The sequence below is a fragment of the Anopheles coluzzii genome, chromosome 3 (genome assembly GCF_943734685.1).
Source record: "Anopheles coluzzii chromosome 3, AcolN3, whole genome shotgun sequence".
Classification (NCBI taxonomy): domain Eukaryota; kingdom Metazoa; phylum Arthropoda; class Insecta; order Diptera; family Culicidae; genus Anopheles; species Anopheles coluzzii.
Window position 1 is genome coordinate 3,579,945 of NC_064671.1, and position 20,808 is coordinate 3,600,752.

General features: G+C 47.4%; 1 protein-coding gene across 2 annotated transcripts; it reads right to left on the minus strand.

Annotated features, from left to right (window-relative positions):
* Positions 1 to 1,716: 1,716 nt before the first annotated feature.
* On the minus strand, positions 1,717 to 17,915 carry LOC120956481 (protein drumstick). Of its 2 annotated transcripts, XM_040377970.2 has the most exons (4): positions 16,849 to 17,915; positions 8,093 to 8,595; positions 6,160 to 6,180; positions 1,717 to 3,674 (listed from the first exon to the last, which is right to left on the minus strand). In XM_040377970.2, exons 2-4 carry the CDS (start codon positions 8,311 to 8,313, stop codon positions 3,623 to 3,625), a joined length of 294 nt encoding a protein of 97 aa, XP_040233904.1. In that variant the 5' UTR covers positions 8,314 to 8,595; positions 16,849 to 17,915; the 3' UTR covers positions 1,717 to 3,622. The 2 variants fall into 2 exon arrangements, with proteins under 2 accessions (XP_040233904.1, XP_040233905.1); XM_040377971.2 differs by having other exon boundaries at positions 1,717 to 6,180.
* Between the last annotated feature and the right edge of the window lie 2,893 nt (positions 17,916 to 20,808).

A 20,808-nucleotide genomic window follows, 5' to 3' on the forward strand; every position in this document is an offset into this window, starting at 1 on the left:
GCCAGCACAAAACAATCGCTCACACAAAAAAAATAACCTTATCACTCTATGGGGTCGTTACGGTGTACAATCGGACGGTGTATCCTCCTGCAGGGGGGAGTGTGATATCACGCTAGAATTCTATTCAACTGTGGTCGTTGTGGAGTACATTCGCTACGGTGGCAGTAAAACGCACTGGCAATTCCGTCGAAAGCAAGACGTCTGCTGTCTGTCAGCAGGTGGGCTGCAGCCATCGCCGAACACACCACACCAACGCTCGTCAAACGATCGCAAACGGACATAATTTATGATGTTTTGACTTTGCTGTGCAATTTGGGCGTTGGGTACATTCGGCGCTGGAAGGTACATTGAAGGTTTTATGACACTTTCAAAGCAGTACGGTGCATCGTAGTCGTATATCCTTTCGAAAGTTGAATGCATGGATGAAAAATCAATCCAGACGGATATGCTCAATTGAGCTGAATCGTTTCACACTGTAGACATTGGAAATGTTCGCAATTCGCAACTCTCTGTGGGATCGACGGAACCGCAGCTAATGGATCAGAATATTGTTCATTCATAAAATTATGAATCACTGAGTTTTGCTCATCGCACGGTGTGTTACAGCTTCCATGAATTCGGTTTTTTTCGGTATTCATTCATTGAAATGCGCTGCGTTCGTATGGCGTCCAGCATTTTTAGGCCACATCCGGTGCGATGTGGTCGTGCGATGAAATATGGTTCCGATGGAATCTAATTTAAAGTGACTTCCAGCACCACCGAACGTCTGAAATTCTCCGACGTCGTGGACACGATGGGTGGAGGTGGAAGGAGGACCTTTTTCCTCTGCCCAGTGGACATTCACCGATAAACGGAACGAAGAACAGAACGCAAAAGGATAGAGAGAAAGAGAGAGATAGAGAAAAGACGCGACGAAGCGAATCTAACAGCGCATAAACGGGAAAATATTTATGTTATGATTATTGAGATTGGCGCAAAGAGCTCCCGCTGTGACGCGATTTTCGTTTGTAAATTGCTTTTCATCGTCTGTGCAAGGGAGGGCTACATGTGCGCTGAATTGCGTTTATTTGGGGTTTGAGAATTTCGTTGAGTTCCTTTTTTTGTTTTTGATATCACTTGGCAAGCTTTTTTCAGAAACCATTTCTGAGAAGGAAAACAGCAGAAAGATCGAGTAGAAAGAAATTTCAATATTCGATCGAATGTCATCGTACTTACCTTTTATACACCAATCCATATGTCATCATAAAACAAATCAGAAAGGAATAAATGAAAAAAAAACAAGCTTTTCTATTTCAATTTTCATGGCATATTTTGCCAGCTCTTTACTGTTGCTAATAATATTCAAAATTGTTTGCAATGCATTAAATGTACGATTGATACACTCCTTCTGCCACGGCACACACACACACACGCATGAGTTGCCGTTTTTTCACACAAATTTGCACGCACAGACCTATTGCCGATGGATTGGAGTGATTGTTCGGTTCTGCTTTCAGTTAAGACATACATTTCCGGTTTTGTTTAGTAGATTGTTATACTCTGATGTCATACGGATGAAGTAAGCATTATTGAAATCGTTTCTTGGGCGTATATTGATGAGACAGCAGTACGCACAGTACCCAAGTTTGGCACCTTTTTGGGAGCAGTCACGCTACAAGAATACAGCGCTGTGCTGTGGTAGCCTGGATAAACGGAGGGCAGGGATAAAATGGAGGGTTTTCTCGTTTGTATCGCCAGTTTATTGATCAATAAGCTGATTGCTCGTTTGCTCGTATGCTGTGCTGACATTGCTACTAACATAATTACAGCAGACTAGAATCTATTCTAAGCGCGGTTTTAACGTATTAGTCTAGGGAAAATAATTAAAACGAAAAGCTGTCACTCTCCGCAGCTCGACGTCATCACCGTCGGATGCGAATCTGGAAACGGAAGGAAGCGTTTGACGTAGAAGGAGCACTAATACCTAACCCTGTGAAATGAACAATCGCATGGGTCCGTGTATCCGACGGCCTATCGGATGCTAATGTAAGTGATTTACACAACACGGTCAATGCACAACCTCCAAAACTATCTTCATGACGACGAAGCACCGCCGATCGCAGTTAATAAAACCTGATGACAGGATCCTTTCTTCGCCCCGCGCTAACGAGTCGCTAATGCCGGCAGGGTATTCTGATGCAAATTTAATTTTACCTTTTTATCGGTGATCATGGATGGTGGAGATAAGTTGCGCCGATGATTCTCTCACATCAATCAACGAGCGATCGTGGGCTCATCGGGCCATCCTAACCACAACCAAAGACGACACACCGTGCACAAGTACGAAATGGCATGTTCCGGGTGGCAACGGTGGAGGAAACATGCTCAGCAACTTTATTGGATGCCGTTAGTGCAAATGACCACTCTTTTGCGTGGTATGGAATTGGACGGGTATGCGTGTTTGCGTGTGTTGCGAGTGTATGTGGGAATAGGCCAAACATTATCCGTGCACAAGTTTTAGCAGCGCGTGTAAAACGGTAGATAAATCATGGCATTGGCAAAGTGTGAGGAAAAGGCGGGTCGGGTCGTGGAGTTCGGTGTTATGTCTATTGCTACGTTAACCTTCCTACTCTATCGCTTACAAATCAACAATCATAACTGGGATAGTGTAGTATATTAATACAACATATAAGTCCTGATCGGTGCTCTTCCATTGTACGCGTACAAATCGTTGTTTTGATTCGTAAACTCATGTTTCTCTCTTCCTTTCCTTTTTAAAAGCTGTCTCACGATCACTCACGATCACCGATCACTGTTTGCTGTGTTTTTTGTTCAAGCATAAATTAGTAGTAAAACTTAAATAGTGGGTCAATCAAAAATTGTGCCGCTCCAGACGCGCGCGCAAACTCTCAATGTAGTATGATTTTGATTTTGTGCTTATTATAGGCCCATTTTTGCGAGCTCTCTGTTCTCTCTTCTATCAAACACAAGTACAAGTCAGTATAATTTTGATTCTGTGTGTCACATTGGGTAAGATATGTACAGATGGAAACGACTCCGGTTCGTTCACATTCTTCGGACACATTGGCGCTTCGAGAGCGTCGATGAAAACAAAAATACGATACGTTCAATGCTCCCCACTACTCGTTAAGCGTTAGAATCTTATTTAGAAGGAATATTGTACATACACATAAAAGGCCGCAACTCGATGCTCTTTTAAATAACTTATTCCAACCGCACCTACTACTGCTTTTTGTGAGTACATCGTCTTCCACTGTGTCCACACGGCCTGTGCTTGCCGGACCTCGGAATCACTCTCTCTCTTTCTCCTCTCTTCCTCTTGCGTATGCCTATCTTTAACGCATTTTCCGCTCACGAATAATGTTGATGCTTGCTTGACAATAATAATAATAATATAATAATAATATAATATAATATAAAAATAATGTATTACGCGTAGCTCTTTATCTTGTGAGCGTGTTTTTTGTGTTTTGTTTTGTTGCTGAAATCATGAACTCATGGGTAGGGGGTAGGATACGAAATCTAAATGCATCTTTTTATGTGTTGTAAAGATTTAGCAGAAAAAATAAAGTAAAAAAAAAACAAGACAAGCAAGGGTAAAGCAATCCGCCGAAACTAGAGCTCAGTATGCTCGATTGTTGTTACCGTTCATTGTCCTATCCATATGGATGGATCTGTCCGTGGGTGTGGTTGGAGGGAAAAAAGAGAAAGAAAAAGAAAAAAATACGAAAAACAGATAATGGTGATTTGTTTGCTGGTTGAGCTTTTTGTTTGGTTGAGAATTTTTTTTTTGTGTTTTGTTGAGAAGGTTTTTTGGTCAATCTAATCAAATAATAGAACAGAAAACAAACTAAGTACCAGAAGAAACACTCTCACAATCGAAAGAGAAACAAAACCGAAAAGCCAAACAGAACCAATACAGCCGAGCAATACACATTATTGTATTAGCGGGTAAACTACATAATTTTGGGGTGCAACATTGAAGCGGAGAGTGGGAAACGGAAGGAATAAACCAACACGCTGGCAAGGGTCCATTTGCAAAGAGTTAAGGAAGGAAAGGAAGGAAGGATCTGAGCAGGCTGTGTGCGACTAAGTAGTGTGCGGAAAATGATAAGTGGCTACTAGTGAGCTAGTGAGTGTCCCGAGGTGATTGAGTGTTAGATCAGTAATTTTGTAATTTTGCATCGAAAGCTACGGTGATGTTTGTTTGTTAAGTTGTTGTTGAATTTTTGTTTTCATAAATTTTGAGATAGTTGTGTATATGCAGTAGGTTTGTGTGGGTGTGTGTGTTTGTTTGTTTGTTTGGTGACGGTTTTGTGGAGTGATCATTGCGTCATTTGTGCATGGTTAGAATGACGGCACACTGTGCTCCACACCACAACCCCGAAAGGAACACCAGCCCGGGTACGTCGATGATACCAAACTATATCACAAACATAAATCTTAGCAAACTAATAGTAGAAACAATTTTGAGACCGAAACGTCCCGAGTGTACGAGTGTTCCTTCCGGGGTGTGCAGTGTGCACGATCGCCTGTTAATGTAAACGGTGTCCTTCGATCGTCATTCGAGATGGAGAATTTTGAAAGCCTTTTTCCGAAACATTGCCCACCGAAACCGATCGCGACTGTTTCGATTGGCTGTGCAATCATTCGAAACAATTCGACGGTCCGTGTGGATCGACATGAACATGAGTCCTTTTTTTTTGGTGTGTGTATGTGTGTCTCTGTGTGTGGTGTTTGTTTGTGTCACTTTTTGGGCCAAAACAGATCGGTTTGAGTCGGGTTTTCTTGCACGTGCATCGTGCTCGTGGTTGCAGACGCCGCGTCCGCGTAGTGATGGAATTCCGGTTCCGGACATTTGATGAAAAGCGTCGCTTAGCGCAAAGGATGGCAAAAAGGGGTTGGTAGAAAAGGGTAGAAAAGGGAGGGAGAAAAATGCTATTGAAAAAAAACATTATGGCGGGTAAGGAACTGTACTGCAGTAAATTTTGAAGTTTAAACAAACAACAATTCAAACATAACTGCGAGAGAGCGGTACAAATAAAATAAAATTTAAACACATCAAAAACATTCGCCATTTGGACATTACAATGAAAGCAATTCAATCGAACAAAGGCGCGAAACAAATTGATGGCTTGCGAAGGTGATGCGGTTACTTATAAACATTAAACGGACAATTATCGCAGAACAGTTATGCTTACGTTAACAACGACTCGCGATCGCGTGCCTGCTCTGCTCACTCTCTCACTCTCTCTCTCTCTTTCTCTCTGTTTCATTCTGACACAACTGCTAAAATCTTTTTACTTCTATTACGTTTGCTTGTCTGCTGCTGTGCTTGGCTCACGCTACACACGGCCAGACACGCTGTTCTGTTATCCTGCTAAGATGTTCCTTACACCGTTCGATCAGTCGCCGCCGGTGCGAATTGTAGATCCTTTTTTATGTTTGCACGCTTCGTGTTATCTCGTCAACGCATATGCCACGCTTTTCAATCTTAACACATTTCGCTTGACTCTAGCCTTTCCCGGCCCTGTTCTTGTAATCGGCATTCTACACCGCTAGGCGCAAGTCTACACGATCCGCTCGATCACACACGGGCTGGTTCGAGCTGATCTGTTCACTTTGCACTCGCCTAATGCTGGGAGATTCAAAGTAAGTAGTTAGTGTATGCTCTCGGTTCTGGTGTTGTGCTTTCCCCGGGTGCTTTTCATTTTTGCTGTTTTGGCGTGTTGTTCCGCTTGTCTCGCAGACAAGTGGCTTCAGCTTAAGTACCCACACTACACAGGTACACACACACATGGGACGTTTGTTTCGCTCCAGCTTTGCACTACTTGCTTTAGTAAGGTTTGGTTCTTTGCTATTCACCATTACGCTTTGTGTGTATGTATATGTTTTTTTTCTTTTTTTCTGTTTGTTGTTTCGTTGCTCTATTTATATACGGTATATTTATATGTTTCTCCATCACCCATTTGTTGTTTAGAAGTTTTTATGTTGGTTGATTGGTTGGGGTTTTACTTTGAGTGGTTTGTTGTTTTTTTTATAGATATATGTGTATATTTGTCGTGTAATAGGTATGTGTTTTGCAAATAAATGAGTGTAGATCGAAGGGAAGTGGGTTTTGTTTGTTTGTTTGTTTTGTTGTTTTCAAATAGTGCTTACCGCCAAATACATTGACTGCATCTGTGTGAAGAAAAGGAATAAAAAGAAATAAGAAAAAACGAGAAAAAAGACATTAATTAACTTCATATAAACAATAAATCAGCACTACAATGCAGTAACGTTTTAGCAAAACTGATCAAACGATCGTCGCATTCTGGTTAACATTGTAAAAAACTTTCAGATTGATGATCTTTCCGAAGGATTTCTCGTCATCCCAAAAAACGAACAGAGAAGACACAACAATTATTATATCTACCGCGTGCGGTGACCGATCATGTTACACCATCAAACGATGCCTCGAAAGACACGACACAAAACATAGGAAAGCAACGGAGCAGTGTGTCACGCCGCTTTGATCAAGTGTGTTACAAGCCATCAAGAAGCGTGAGAAAAGATTCATCTCCGTGTCATCTTGGAACGCGGTACCGTCACACATTCCTCTCGCCAGTTGAAGTAAGTCCCAGAATAAGAAAGATGACTAAATGTTAAACCAAACCCTTTTAAACTAGCAAACCCCACAGGGAGAAAGCTGTTTTTTTTTAGCGAAATAAAGCATTGGATGAGCTAAACAAACAAATGAATGCTACATTGGCATACTGGGGAGAGAACACTACGGCAACGGAACTGCGAAATAGAATTGTCATATGTAAATCAGTCTGCCATGGGGACCGTGGACCTTGTGCACGGCTGAAGGTGGACGGGGCCTGACATACGATACGTTTGGTCGTAACTTATCAACGGTGCGTTTTATTACTCTATTTCGTTTGCCACAAACTCTCCCGGCGACCTGCTTCCAGCCCAGCGAGGTGGCGAGGCAACTTCTAAAGCCATCTAGTTCGTTCCTAGATTCTTCCTCAGCACACACATGTTATGTTTGCTCTCCCTATCCCTCCCCAGTGTGGTGATGAATGAACGCTAACCTGAATGAACGATCGGTCCCATCCATAGGCTTGAATGAGCCGTTGCCGAACAATCTCCGTACAAGATTATTCAAACCCGATTGTCCGATTGCTTAATCGTCAAACACGGCCAATCCAGTTGTGCCCATCACTTTCTTCCCTCATCTCATCTAGCTGCAAGTGATGCGTGCGGGCCTGCACACACACACGCACACACACTTTGCTCAAATATTAACCTCCAACAAACGCACCGACAAGTGCCGACACGCCGACACGTAATGGTGTAAGGTCATAAAGCTTGGGCACTGATAAGCGCAACACCACTCGTAGATAACCTCTCTCCCCCTTTCTTGGGGTTGTTGTTTGAAGTTTGCCGCCCCGTTTTTTCGCCCCGAATAAGGACCGGAAGAGACTAGCTGGCCGTCTCGTGTCGTTACATGCAGGGTTGACGAAAAATCCCATCGGCACAACACTCGCAAACGATAACGAATCCGCCAAACGAGACGGTTGTTGCAACGTTCTGCACGAACCACCAATGGTTCGTACCTTTTTCCCTCCGCCACACGCGCGCTATCGACCCGGCGATAAGTTGCGGCTTTCGCAGCAACAATAACAACAACAACAACAAAAACGATCATGTCCAGAGGATGTGTATGTTTTCCAAATAATCCGTACAACAATATCAATATTGACACGCACAACAACGACGGCCGCAACAAAACGGAACGGTCGATCGAGGGTTTAGCCGATCGAGGCAAAGACCATGAGAAGCCAACCAAAGCCCGAGAAGAACCGTCAAAGGAATTGAAAGGCAAACAGAAACACACTAACAGCCCTACGGCTCAGACCGCAAGCCTCGAGCTCATTGGTTCCCCCAGTGTCGTGGGTCGCGTGGAATCGCGCTGTCGTAATAAAGCGCATTGATCGACAAAAGGCGTACCGCCGGAAAGATCTGTTCCGATTCCGAATCGATAAGCTTGTGCATTGTGAAATAGATTGCCCAATATCTCGTTTCTCCCCCATGGGACACTTACCTGTGCGAGCGTAGATTGTCCTGCCGCTTGAAGTATTTGCCGCAAACCTCGCAGGAGAACGTCACCTCCGGGCTTTTGTGCGTGCGCTCGTGGATCATCAGGTTGTACGGTTTGGTGAAGCGCCGCTGGCAGTACTTGCAGACGAATTCGCACTTTGGTCGCATCTTGCGACGGAAGTCGGCCCTACGGTCGTCGTTGTCAATACGCATTACCGCAAACATGGTGGTGGTGTATGTTGCTGGCGCGTCTAATGTAAGGTGTTAATGCTTTACCGGTGCTCGGTGCTCCGGTGGTTCCGTCGGCCGCTCGGTGAAGATCGACGCTCTGCCGCTGATGATGCGCGCTGTCTGTCTGTCTGTCTCTCGCTGTCTTGCCCCCTTTTGCTGGGTGGTGGGATCGTCTCGACTCCTATCGCCTACGTGCCGGGACGGGTGTAAGCCGCCGTACCAAATCTCACTCAATCGGGGCCACAATGTGTTCCGCCGGAACACGATGATTAATGCCTGCAGTAAATGGGGATGGTGGGGGGGTGGGGGGAAGGGGAAAGAAATAAAGCGTTAAAATAAGATAAACTACTGGTGAGCGTAAAAATAGTTGATGGCGTTTTACGCGCCAAAGGCCAAGCGCCCCCGTTACCAATTGGTACGAGGTTTTATCTAAATTGCTGCAAAATTCCACCTCCACCGCAAGTGTGTGTGTGTATGTGTGTGTGTGTGTGTGTGTGTGTGTGTGTCGTGTAGCGGTTGCGTAAATATTTGTGTGATATTCGGTTGCGCTAGGTCGGTTTGGTGCTGCCGGTGGTGCCTGTGCAAACGATCATCAGCACTAACGACCACTGTAGCGGCATAAAGGGGAGCACGCAGTGTTGTACACACAGTTTACACAAGGTGGCTGCAATAGATTGCGAACGCCTACAATCAACTGGATGGATGAAATATGAACTGCTGCCCCGTCAGCAACCTCATTTTTCATCCGGCAGCCTCCCTTTCTTGAAGCGAGCATCAATACAATGCATCTAGTCTGCTACGTATTGGCTCGGATTGTTTACCCTCTTTCGAGGGCAAAGCGTACTAATTTCAAATCCTTTTAAAATTTATGACCAATCAGGTAGAGGATTACTTTTTTGCGTTGTATTTACTCTACCAACTGTGCGATCTAGAGCGTTTCACTCCCATACAATTCATGCAAACTACACTTCCTGCCTGCCACAGACACCGGTCGCAATCGTGACGCGCTACCACATTTAATGGACGATATAAACTTCTTCCCTCCGCGACATTGGCTCGAGCTGTGTCACTGTCACACGGGATGACCTCCAGCAACATCAGCAGCAGCAGCAGCAGCATCTCATCATTCCCAAACCCCCACATGTCTGCATCTCGGCGTAACCTTCACACTGGAGCTTTTGGAGCAATAAAACACTCTCGTCCAAGGAAGGCGCAGAGGAATACTGTGATAAATGCTACCTCACAGCGAACACTGAAACGGACACTCAAATGGACACTTATGCAGTTTTGTTGCTTCCCATTCGCCTAGCCCCTTTCTGCTGCTAGTTGGGTTCGATTTTTGGTTCGCGCTTAGGAGATAGATAAATCGAATAAAAAAACGATTTAAGCTACCTTCACTGCTGGCTTCTCGAATTTGCCCTTGCCCACTGATCTCCGACACTGATAAGCGCCCATTTAGCGAAACCACCTCCAGCATGCAATCGTGGCAATTGCTCGCATCACCCGACCATCACACAGACGGAAGCTTTGCTTTCATTCGAGACGAGATTGTCGAGACGCCGGGGACTGGTAATGGGACATCGTCATTCGCTTTTTTAATCGATATTGGCGCCGTTTATGATCCATCCACGATCGTTTGCTACCATTGCTCGTTACCGTCCGTCGGTGCCAGCGGCAAACGATTGCGGCCAACGCACAAACGCCACGTTTGGCTACGGCAGCATCAAATTAGTGATCGTAAACATCGGATCTACGTGCGCGCGGCCCGCCACGCATAATCGCGCATCGCGCAGTGTTGATGACCTGTTCCACAAGCCGGAAACTCGTTTCCGTCTAGCCACCGGTTTTCCTACGCCCTGTGCCGCCACGGTAACTACCGGTCATCTCATCGTGGGCTTTGAATGATGTGATCGGAGATCGTGAAGGATATATGTGTACACCTCCTCACTCAGGTGTCTTAAGTGGGTGTCACTCTTGCAAACGAAGGGTCACGCAGAAGCGTATCGGAAGCTTTCCATTATCCGAAATGGCTACCAAAGTAGTTTTTGGATTAATCAAGTTTTTTGTTTTTTTTTTTTTGCGCACATCCGAGCTCGATATCGTTTTATCACATTCCTTCAGCGATACGATCGCTTGCTGCTGTGAGCTTTCGCACCACTAATTGATTCATCGCGAAACAGATAAATAAGCCTTCCCTCGCAGTGGGACGCTTGTCAAAAGTTCCACAGCAGCAGCAACCAAGCACACAACCAGACAAAAAATACTCCAACCCACTGGAAGACTGGAAACCCCACTGCCATGCAGCATGCAGCGCAGGGTCTGCTGCTGCTACTGCTGCTGCTGCTGCACTTCCCTTGTCAAGATGTTGCTGCCTTGTTAGCTACCGGAATGGAGGCGCGTGATACTCCAATTGCGCCCCGAAAAAAAAAAACACACACACACACAAATCGGTAGCCCGGAAACGCCACAGCCGTCGATGGTGCCCTGCCAGAGCTTAACGATCAAACGGCAATCGGTCGGGGTCGAGGGCTGATGCAATATAATTGAAATTTATTGCCCCGAAGCCGTGGGTGGGAAATTAAGTTGCTTATAATTTATGTCAGATTTGCGCCCAGGGGATGATGCTCAGCCGGATCGGTAGTAGTAGTAGTTGGCGCACTAATGGTGAACCCTGCCTAAATGCCAAGCGGCGTGCTAAGCGGTGTGTTAATACGGGAGCTACCGCTTGGGGTTTCGGGATGACTGATTTTTCGAACGAAAATGAATATCCACAGAGGGTTATGTGAAAGAATGAAACAAATTTGATTCCACAAATCAGACAGGATGTGCCAGGGGACAGGTGTGGAATGACTCGTGTCACACTGAGTGATATTTCAGCTGAATGTGAAGAACCCACAAACGGTGGTAACTTTAGCTTCAAATTCATTCCTTCGTAACCTACAGAATGACATTCGATCTTCTTCTGAGCCTAACCGCACACGCGCTCAAATTGCTTCAAATCACCTTTTGTGTTAAATTCTTCATAATCGACCAAACAAAACCCGATCCAAACGTTTAGACATTTGTCACAAAACGCAACGCAACCGCTGACGTACACTGCTGAGACGCTTACTTAACACGCGCACAGCCGTGATTCATAGTAACCGACGGGACAGACAAAGAAACACCGTCAAGCGTCAAAGAAGGCGACGACGACGACGACCAACAGGCACCACCGTCGCTGACCTTCCATGACGTAAGGGTGGCGCAAGCTGCGGAAGGCTGCTTTTTGTACCACCCGAAACCCTGTGGCTGCTGCTCCAACCTGTGTCATTTTTCAAACCGTACTAAACATGCGCACCCTTCCGAAAGGTCTCGGACACGGCGGCGCGTAGTTCAATCAGTGCGGTGATTCAGTGCCGTGGTTGTTTGCGTCCTAACCATGCGTGTGTTCCGGAGGTACACACCGCTGACCTCTGGGGGACAAGCGGGAAACACCGAATCCGCGAGGGGAAGTAATTTGCCAACGGTCGTCGTGGCTTAATAGCCAACCCATTAGCTTGTCGCGCACTCGGCATCCCAAACCATTAAAGTCTCTCTCCCCGCGCGTCCCCGTCATACGGGAATTGGTAGCATTTGTGTTCGTTTCGGTTTGTATGAATTGGCTGCGGAATCCGTATTTACCCTGACGGTCAACTTCTCACCTCACCGCTGGCGGTGCTTGTTACCGTGGCTTGATTGCATTATTTCATCTATCTTCCCACCACCACCACCACCACAACAGTATGAGTCATCATGCGCGTAGCGGCTGTTGGGCAGATGTTTAACATCAAGTGGTAATAATAATCCTCTTGCAATGTAAAAACCGAAAGTCTATGTTGTCTGCTTCTTCGATAGCTCTGCTGAAAGACCACCCCGAACCGTCTCGGGGTGGGTCTCGGGGCACTATTGCGCAGGGTCTGGTTGGTTCATTGTTTCGGTTTTCGGTGCTCGATGGGTCAATCGAGGGTTCGAGGCTTCAGAAAGCGACGGATCTCCTGGTGAGAGGAGTTGCCTTTGCCTTTTGCTTCATCACATAGACACACACAGCTACAAGCAGGACTCGTAGAGTTTGCCAATCATGTGGTTTTTTGGGTCAAAATACACAAACAAAGCAGCATCCTGGGCGCTCCTTTCGTGTGCTGGTTTTTGGTTGGCATTGCATGAGTTTGTTTGCCATTTATAGTTCCACAAAGGCTCATCAATGTGTTTAGTTATTGTTTCCTAATGGCCCAAAGACAATGCTCGCCATGAATTGTACTGCACAAAAGTGAGCTGTTGTGAGTACGGTTTGGGAAATTCTCGAAATTTTGAGACAACTAAATTGAGAACAAATGCAACAATGAGTCGCTTGGCAAAATTCACACCGTACCACACACAGACCGGATGAAGTGTCCATGAATAACGAACCAATTTCTTGCACAGTCAACCATAAGGGATCAACATTCAACTGACGACCCGAGGCGCTTTTGGAATTAACTTGTGGCAAACGAGGGCGATAACAAGGAAGAGAGCGTTGCATTACGGAATTGCCCACTTCACACCGCCGTGTCTATGTGTCGTGTAAGCAGCCAGGCGAAACCCAACCTATCGCCTACGACACATCCATATTGCTGCGTTGCAACTGTGACTTAAGACCTCTCAGCGAGCAGCGAGGAGGAAAGCCACACCGAACAGGGGTGGCAAATGAACGAGCGTACACACATCTTCCCACCGTGTACGCGTCCTCATCATCATAATAAAGTGCATTCGTCTTGTAAGGCCCATGGTCCCCGTACACCCGACGCTTGCGTCTGCTGCTGCTGCTGCAGTTACGAAAGGCCGCCGCAGCCAGAGTGCAACATTCTGCACATTCCAAGCAGTGTGCGCAAAAGGCGGAGGTACCGGCACCACCGTGTTCGAAAATGGGAAGTGCCGAGTTGCAAACAGTGTTGGACATGAAAATCTGCTGTTAATTTTTAAGCGTAACGCTTGCGCCGACGGTTGAGCGGTAAGCGGCGTGGTGTTGTCATGCGCATGCGCAAAAAGCAACAAAAAAAAAAAACGGGGATGTTGGCGAGAGCACTCGGCTTGGTGTGTGCCCTCGGCCGACAACGATCCGCATCGGGTGGTCTTGGTTTTCGATGTGCAACGATTTTTGCGTACACAAACGCAGTCGGAGCTGGGGTCGGGGGCCCTGGGACGACTACAAGGGACATCGGTGATTAATGAGCGGAAAACGAGGCCGGTTTTTCTCCCATGTTTTGTTTGCTGCCTTCCCCTCAGTTGAAACTGCAGCGAATCCCACCTGTGTGTGGCCATTTTTCTCTAGCTCATTTACGGGCTGGCAAAGGTCGAAAGTGTCTAATTGTTGTGCACTTGGTGGTGTACCGTGGGTTTACATCGACGAGTGCAGTGCATCGAGTCTCGATTTATCATACTTACTTAAACACTGGGAAAAGAGATATTGGAATTTGGAGGATTTTCCATTCCAAACATTCCATCAACCACCATCCATTTGTGCACCGAAGGGCGATGAATGAAGCGAACAACGATTTGTTCCACATACAATCGATTCGAATGATTTATTGAATCGCTGAACAGCTCGAGCCACTTCATTCACAAGTGCACGCATACGCAACCGATCAATTGTTTGCCCGCACGATCATTCAAAGGCTTAATTCAGGAGCAGCCAGCTTAAAGAAATGGCTCAAAAGAATCTTTTTCCCTTCCTCTCTCTCTCTCTCTTGACACAGCAAAAAAGGATATGAAAAATGACTCCACACCCACTTGTGGTATGATGATACTGCAGATTCCTCTCGTCTGCCATCGGGAGATGCATTCCTTTATCCCGAACACTGCATCCTTTTATCCTTCCATTTGCTTCCTTTTGTGTGTTTCAATCCTCTACCCCATTCATGGCCGTTTGGTGTGCGTGGCCGTGTACGACAAGCAAGGACAATCAATGCCGCCTTTCTTCGGAATCACTTCTGCGGCTTGAAGTGCGATCAGTTTTCGGTTGTCCGATCGAGTGGACTTGAACATCGAGCCCAAAACGTCAACACTCGAAATAAAGGGGCTTGCGTCCCGGGCAGCTCAGCTGTGGCTCGTGTTTTTCGTAACGTGTAGGATGCAATGAGAAAGTCCTAGAACCATAAATGGAATGTCAGGCAAGGCCTTCAATCGATTCGATCTCTCTGTGAAGATTGGAACACACTTGGTCATTTACAGGTGAAGACATAGAGTGAAGAAATTTCTCTTCTAATCGATCAGCACCGAAAGAACATGATAAATGAATCAGGTGACTCAACAAATTATTGCAATAGGTTTCACCTTAAGGATGGTCCAAGAGCTTTTACAGAGAATCTGTGTGGTATGAATGTCTTTATTCGTTTCAAACTTTTAATTGGGATTCATTCGTTGGTTTTAGCGAGGAATCACAGACAACTGCGCATGAATGCTTCATATAATTTGAAGCAGATACTTTCGCAACGCAGTTCAATCTAACGAAAATGTGTCACAACTAGACCAGCCATCTCAGAAAAGGCTTCCCACGCGATACGCGTTTCTAGTTCAGGCCAAAAATAAAACACGCACATACGCACACACACGCAGACCCATCACAGAAAGAGGCACGCTATAAATCTCAACCGTCACAGCATCAGCGTCATCATCGTCATCGGTGCCAATTTTGGCTGCCAGTTTTGGGCCCCACGGCCACGGGTGCCACCAATAAATTAGCTTCAACTTTTGGAGCATCGCGACGCACGAAAGTAGCGAACCCAAATGAATGATGGCCAATGGCGTACACATACACACACACACGATCGAGATGGGTGATTTTACGACATCCGCTAGATTCGAACCTCCGTGCAGCGTTAACGGGAAAACGCGCCTCAAACTGGTTCGACCGGACGACCGGGATCGGTTCATCAAAGCGGAAGTAATGGGCCGATGGCGGTGGCCGTCGGCAAACCATGATCGTGTCACCACCACCATGGCCGGTGTGGCGTTTGATCTGTGCCGAGCTCAGACACTAGTACTACTACTACTACTACTACTACTGGCTCTACTCCATCCATTACGCTTTACCGGGAGTCACCGTGTCCCAAACAAACATACAACGAGCTCTTATCTCATACGAACGCCGAGACCGGTAACTACCGATTCGCAAAGTACTTTGGCTGCAGGAAACAAAAAGTCCCCCTCCGCGCCCAGACCCTTGCGTTGGCGATGAACAAGATTTACTTTTCTGCCACTCTCGCGTTCTTGTTCTTTTTGTCTGCTCTCAAACCACCCCCTTTTTGCAAAACAACCATCAAACAACTGTCCGCCTAATTGAGGGAACATTTAGCGAAACATTGGTTTTCGGGTTACGGCAACTGTCTCTCGTCGCCGCCGACGCCGCCGATGACGAAGACTCCCAATGACGCGATAGTGATCTCGAGTGTAGATGGTAAAGCATGTTGAACGGCGAACGGCTTCCACTTTTGAGTAGAGCGTGCTGTAATTGGCCTCTTTCGCGCCCGATAGATGACTTCATTACGTGACGGTTCTATTTATTATATGTTTGGGAGAAAAGTGGCGATAACGAATGCTGTTAACGGTTTAAAGTGTTAAATTATAGAGATAAAGCCACGCTTCTTTTTACAGTCAAACAAACCGAAACCTAACGATCACGAGAGTGCGTTATTCAAACGGCAGACGATCGCCATCATGCTTTTGCTTCCGTTTGGTTTGGTTTGCGCCGTATTCTCTCTTTCCCCTCATTGGCTACTGTGCTGCGGGCGGGCACGCGCTACCGGCATTACGCGCGCGGTAGCATTAGCGCGTCCGATCGCCATGTGTATGTGTGTGTGGTTGCGCGCACGTGCTTGTGTGTGTGTGTTGGTTGCGGTGGAATTATTAAGAAAGCGGTAAAAGCTCCGTTTCCACGCAAAAGGGGAAGCGTACGCGGGCTAAGAAGACAACTCCACCGCAGCATCCAAGCAACCGAGCGCAACTGCTATTGGTTTTCTCTCGCTCGTTCAGCTACCTGGCATCGGCGGAACGAGCGCACACAGTAGCACACGCACGCAGACCCGTCCGCATGCTATCTCTTTCGCACGCGCGCTGCAATACGGTAGCCATTGCGTAAAACCGGTAGCGCCATTTGCCGTGACGCGATTCGTTCCTTGCGCCTGCGTTCACCGCGGGCGAGATTATTACTTTCCACCGAAACGGTAGCAAATGGAGGGTGTTGCCGATCAGATGTGATCAACATCGACGGCAAACAGCGATGGAAGATGTCGCCAAATCGTTCGTTTTGTTAGTTTGAGCTAAAATTGTTCTAATTGTTTAACCATCTATACTAAACGAGTAAAAAAAATGCCTTATGCACATAAGCCGTCGGCAATTTGACATTGCACTTCCATCACAAAAACCTCCCATTTGAAAGGCGTTGGAACTGTCTCCATTGCGTAATTATTCAACAAAAGAAATATAATTTATGCAACCAATAACAGTACTTTAGTTTAATGCTTTTTTACTTACCTTTCGGGTGATTGCTTTAACGTTGCAATAGTCTTGACACAACTGCTCGTCTGGTATTATGAAGCGGCTTTCCAACACTTAAATCCACTCGTAGAGTCGTTTATTAAAGTGCACTGCTCCTCAAAGCTAGCTTTTAAAACCCGCTTTTGTGTCACTTTTTCCTCACAACTTCCTTATACGGTCACGATGCAATAGAACTATTCACACGTTTGTGAGGAAAGTATCATCCTTTTACTCGCAAAAAAGAATCCGTCACTAAATTGGCACGATCTTTTCCACTGTTTGTTGTGGTCGAAAAACCAAAACCGTTTCACTTTCACCTTGCAAGGCGAAAAAATCACACAAAAATAACACGGGCTCGGGAACTCTGAAACTACCCGACACGTTTGCACGACAAGCGTGTGTATATTATTGAATCTGCGTTTGTGCCGTTTCGATGCAATCACTCCAAACAGGGGTACAAAATTTCTCTCGCTCTGCTCGGCTCAGCTCAGCGTAGCTCGGGACGAAGCGTTCTCGTTCGATCGAGTTCGAATGATCGTTTAACGCACCCGTGTCGGCGCTGGTATATCGATAGGTCCCCGGGATCTGCTGCTTCTGCGCTGCTGGTATATTGCTGCCGTGCTTGTTGCTGGTGTGCTGCCGTTGCTGCTGCCGCTTACTGCAACTTCCGTACGTGAGCGGATGGGATTGGTTACTGGAATTGACTTCTCCGGCCCGACCTGGGCTCGCCCCGTAATGTGTAAAGCGAGAGCGGGTGCGCGGTGCACGAGGGACGAAGGGTGATGGTGGTGGTGGTGGTGCTGCTGCTGCTACCAAAAACCCGACTCGCCTATCGCTGTGTGCGTGTGTACGTGTATGTATAGCTGCTTAGTAAGCGCTGGACCTGGTGTCGAGCGAATGTGTGTGCGGCTTGCGCTAGTAACAGAAGTCAAAAGACCTTTCTGAGCAATAGTAGCCCCGCTTGACTGCGGGCTGCGATGTGATGTCGGGCGAGCAGCGTAGACATACACACACACACACACATCGGAGCACAAAACACCGGGGGCTGATTTCGAGCGTGCGAGCGAAACGGAGCGAACGGTGATGTTTCGGTACATAAAGCGCAAAGGCCAGGCGTTTGTTGATCTTCACGCTGAAGCGAGAAACCAACCTCGAAACGAACCGGAGCGTGACAGAGAACGGGAGAGAGTGAGCGAGCGGGAGAGACTCTAACGACTGCAGGGGAAAAGAGCGAAGTTCGAGATCAACCGCTGAGCAGGCCATGCTGGGCTCCCTTGGCTTTTTGTGTGTATCCCGATTGATGTATATCGGCACCGTGTTGTGGGCATTTACACGGCCCATGGCCAGTGTGCAGGGTTAGCTCAAGCTGAGAAAGGGAAAGAGAGAGAGAGAGAGAGAGAGAGAGAGAGAGAGTACCTTCTGGAAAGAGAGTCGGTCAGGCAGCCCAAGGGACGAAGACGCATCGTGCGAAAGAGAAGGCCCGATCCCCTGGTGTACAAAAGAGGCAGGGAGCACACGGCCCACACGGCAGATAAGTGGCAGGAGCGGCTGGAAGAGGCCGGCCGCCGGCGGTCGGCGTGTGAGGTGTGAGAAAGGGGCTACTCGACGATGCTGCGCGCGCGTAGGACGGAAGAAGATTGAAACCGAAATAAATGGTCTCGAGCTGGGCTTTGCTGGAGGGTGGAGGAGTGAGGGTGGAAAGAACGAGATAGCAAGCACTCGACGAGTGCCTTAGAAACTAGTAGCCGTTTCATTGATGCTCCCAGCCGTCGTCCCTGCTCATGCCACGCTTCCCTGTCGCCGACCCACGCATTGAACACGCAAAACGCAGGAGCCGATTCTCCCGGGCACCTCCACTCATCATTCAAAAGGGGTGTCGGAGAGATAGCGGGCAACAGAGGATGAACAGGAGGGTGTATATAAAATATTTATGTAAAACGAGAGCCAACTCCCCTGCGGAGCGAGCGACTCTTTTCGAGCAGTTTTTAGATACATCGGAAGGCAATCGAGCGGGACGGTTCGCGGCTGCGGACGGTAGGGCTGCTGGTAGGAGCGGTTTAATCTGGGAGATTAACGCTACCGCGCAGATCACACAATTAATCCATCCATTCGATTGCTTGCGTTAAATTCGTTTTACCAAAACGCAAGCCCGTGGCGCAAACGGCCAACGGAACGGTCCCGAAACGGAACGGCGAGGGCAAAAATGGCGAACGAGAGAAAAGTAGGCGTGGCTTTCGATTGCGTTTTGCGTTCGCGCTTGGCTGGTTGGGGATATTAACAAAAAGGGAAACAATTGTTTACACAGCGCAAAGGTGGCCACCAGCTTGAAATTCCGGACAGGGTTCGTGGATTGTGAAATAATGTTATGCATGTTTCTAAATATTCTTGCTCCATTGAGTCAATATTTCATCTTTATGAGAATCTTAAAGGCATTTCGTCAGTTTAATCCCCATTTCTTTTCATCCAATTACGACAAATTGTGCATACCATCATCTCGTTTTCGCCCATACATTCCTCTGGGAACAATTTACCGTCCACCAAGATCACGCCACAGGAAGCTGCGCGACTGCTGGGGCACATAATTCTCCCTTCGCCCGTGCTCCACCAGCAAAAGAGCGGCAGCAAACGTAAAACGGTTAAGTGCGAGCTGCCTGTCTTTACGCGCGGCTCGCCCAATAGAATGCACAGCCGCCAGCATATGCAAACGGTCCGATACATAATGTGAATTTGCCCCACCGCAGCACGGGTACATAGCGTGCGCGCGTGCGTGTGTATGTGTCGTGGTTTCGGCATTCAAGCGCGTCCGTTCTTATGTACCGAGCTCTGGGGGTAAATGCTTACCGGTGTTGAGCAGACGGAGAAGATTCTTCTCTGCCTCTCTCACTCACACGTATCCCGCCGCAGCGAGCACATTAGCGAGCGGACCGGCCACCGAGCATAAACTGTCGCTACCGTGCGACGCATTGCGACGCTTGCCGTGCGGCTGTGTGCGTTTTGCTCTCACATGATCGTACGAGATAGCTCAACCAGGGGGACGGGAAGGGCGGTTTTCGGGGCTCACGAACGAACCAGAGTACGATAAATTTCCCTTCCCCGCTTTCCGTGGGCTTCCTTTGACGGGGCTGACGGGACGGACGGTGGGGACGGTCTCTCCCACAGCCTGAAACGGTAGCACCAGGAATGGCTCAACGCAGCAGTGGCGGCAGAGGAATATCGCGGAAAAAACGGCTTTTTATCTCTTCCCTTCTGGCAGCAGCGAGCCCGCTGCTTGCTGGTTGGTTGAAAGGGTGGTCGGATTTTATCGTCCACCGATGTTCGATTGGTCCATTCTGGCGAGGTGATGCGGTATGAGGCCCGGCAGACACGTGGCTGTGTGTGTGGGGTGGGTTGCAGGAGTGACCCCCTTCGCATGCGCGCGCTCTCGCACTCTGACTGGATCCCGGGGGAAAGCTTGCCGTTACATCCTGCTGTTCGAGTTTCGGGGGAACCTGAAGCTACCTGAAGCACGATTAGGCTGTGATGAATTAATTCGCCCACAGCGAGCTGCTTTTTATGCTTTCAGCTTCCCTGCTTTTCGGGAGATTAGCGTGGAAATAGATCTTTATTAGCGCACAATCAAGATCTGGTTAGGCGAGATTGCGTCTTAAAACTAGCATAATTTGTGAAACTAGTTGAGGGAAATGCAAATTCTGTCTTGTGTCTTATTTGGGAAATGCTTGGACACCTAAGTCCTTTGTATATTAGACCAGAGACATGTGTGAGAATAGTGCTCTTATCTTGCTAATATACTCCTATTACTGGAACCAGCTTGTCAGCACGATCAAGCAACACCAAATCCATGACTCTACCCAAAGAAGCTTCCACGAGAAACGATTTCTTCGTGATGGAAAAGCTTAACTCAACCACCCTTCGCCTTTTAGGGCCTCGAACATGTTTCTGATGATCATTCTTTCCCTC

Excerpts from the sequence above, each read along its gene's own strand:
- LOC120956481 (XM_040377970.2), bottom strand. The coding sequence starts at position 8,313 with ATGTTTGCGGTAATGCGTATTGACAACGACGACCGTAGGGCCGACTTC. Across the intron at positions 6,181-8,092 it reads GACAATCTACGCTCGCACAG|ATGCAGTCAATGTATTTGGC; the intron begins GTAAGTGTCCCA and ends TTCTTCACACAG. Across the intron at positions 3,675-6,159 it reads TGCAGTCAATGTATTTGGCG|ATCCATCCATATGGATAGGA; the intron begins GTAAGCACTATT and ends ACCCACGGACAG.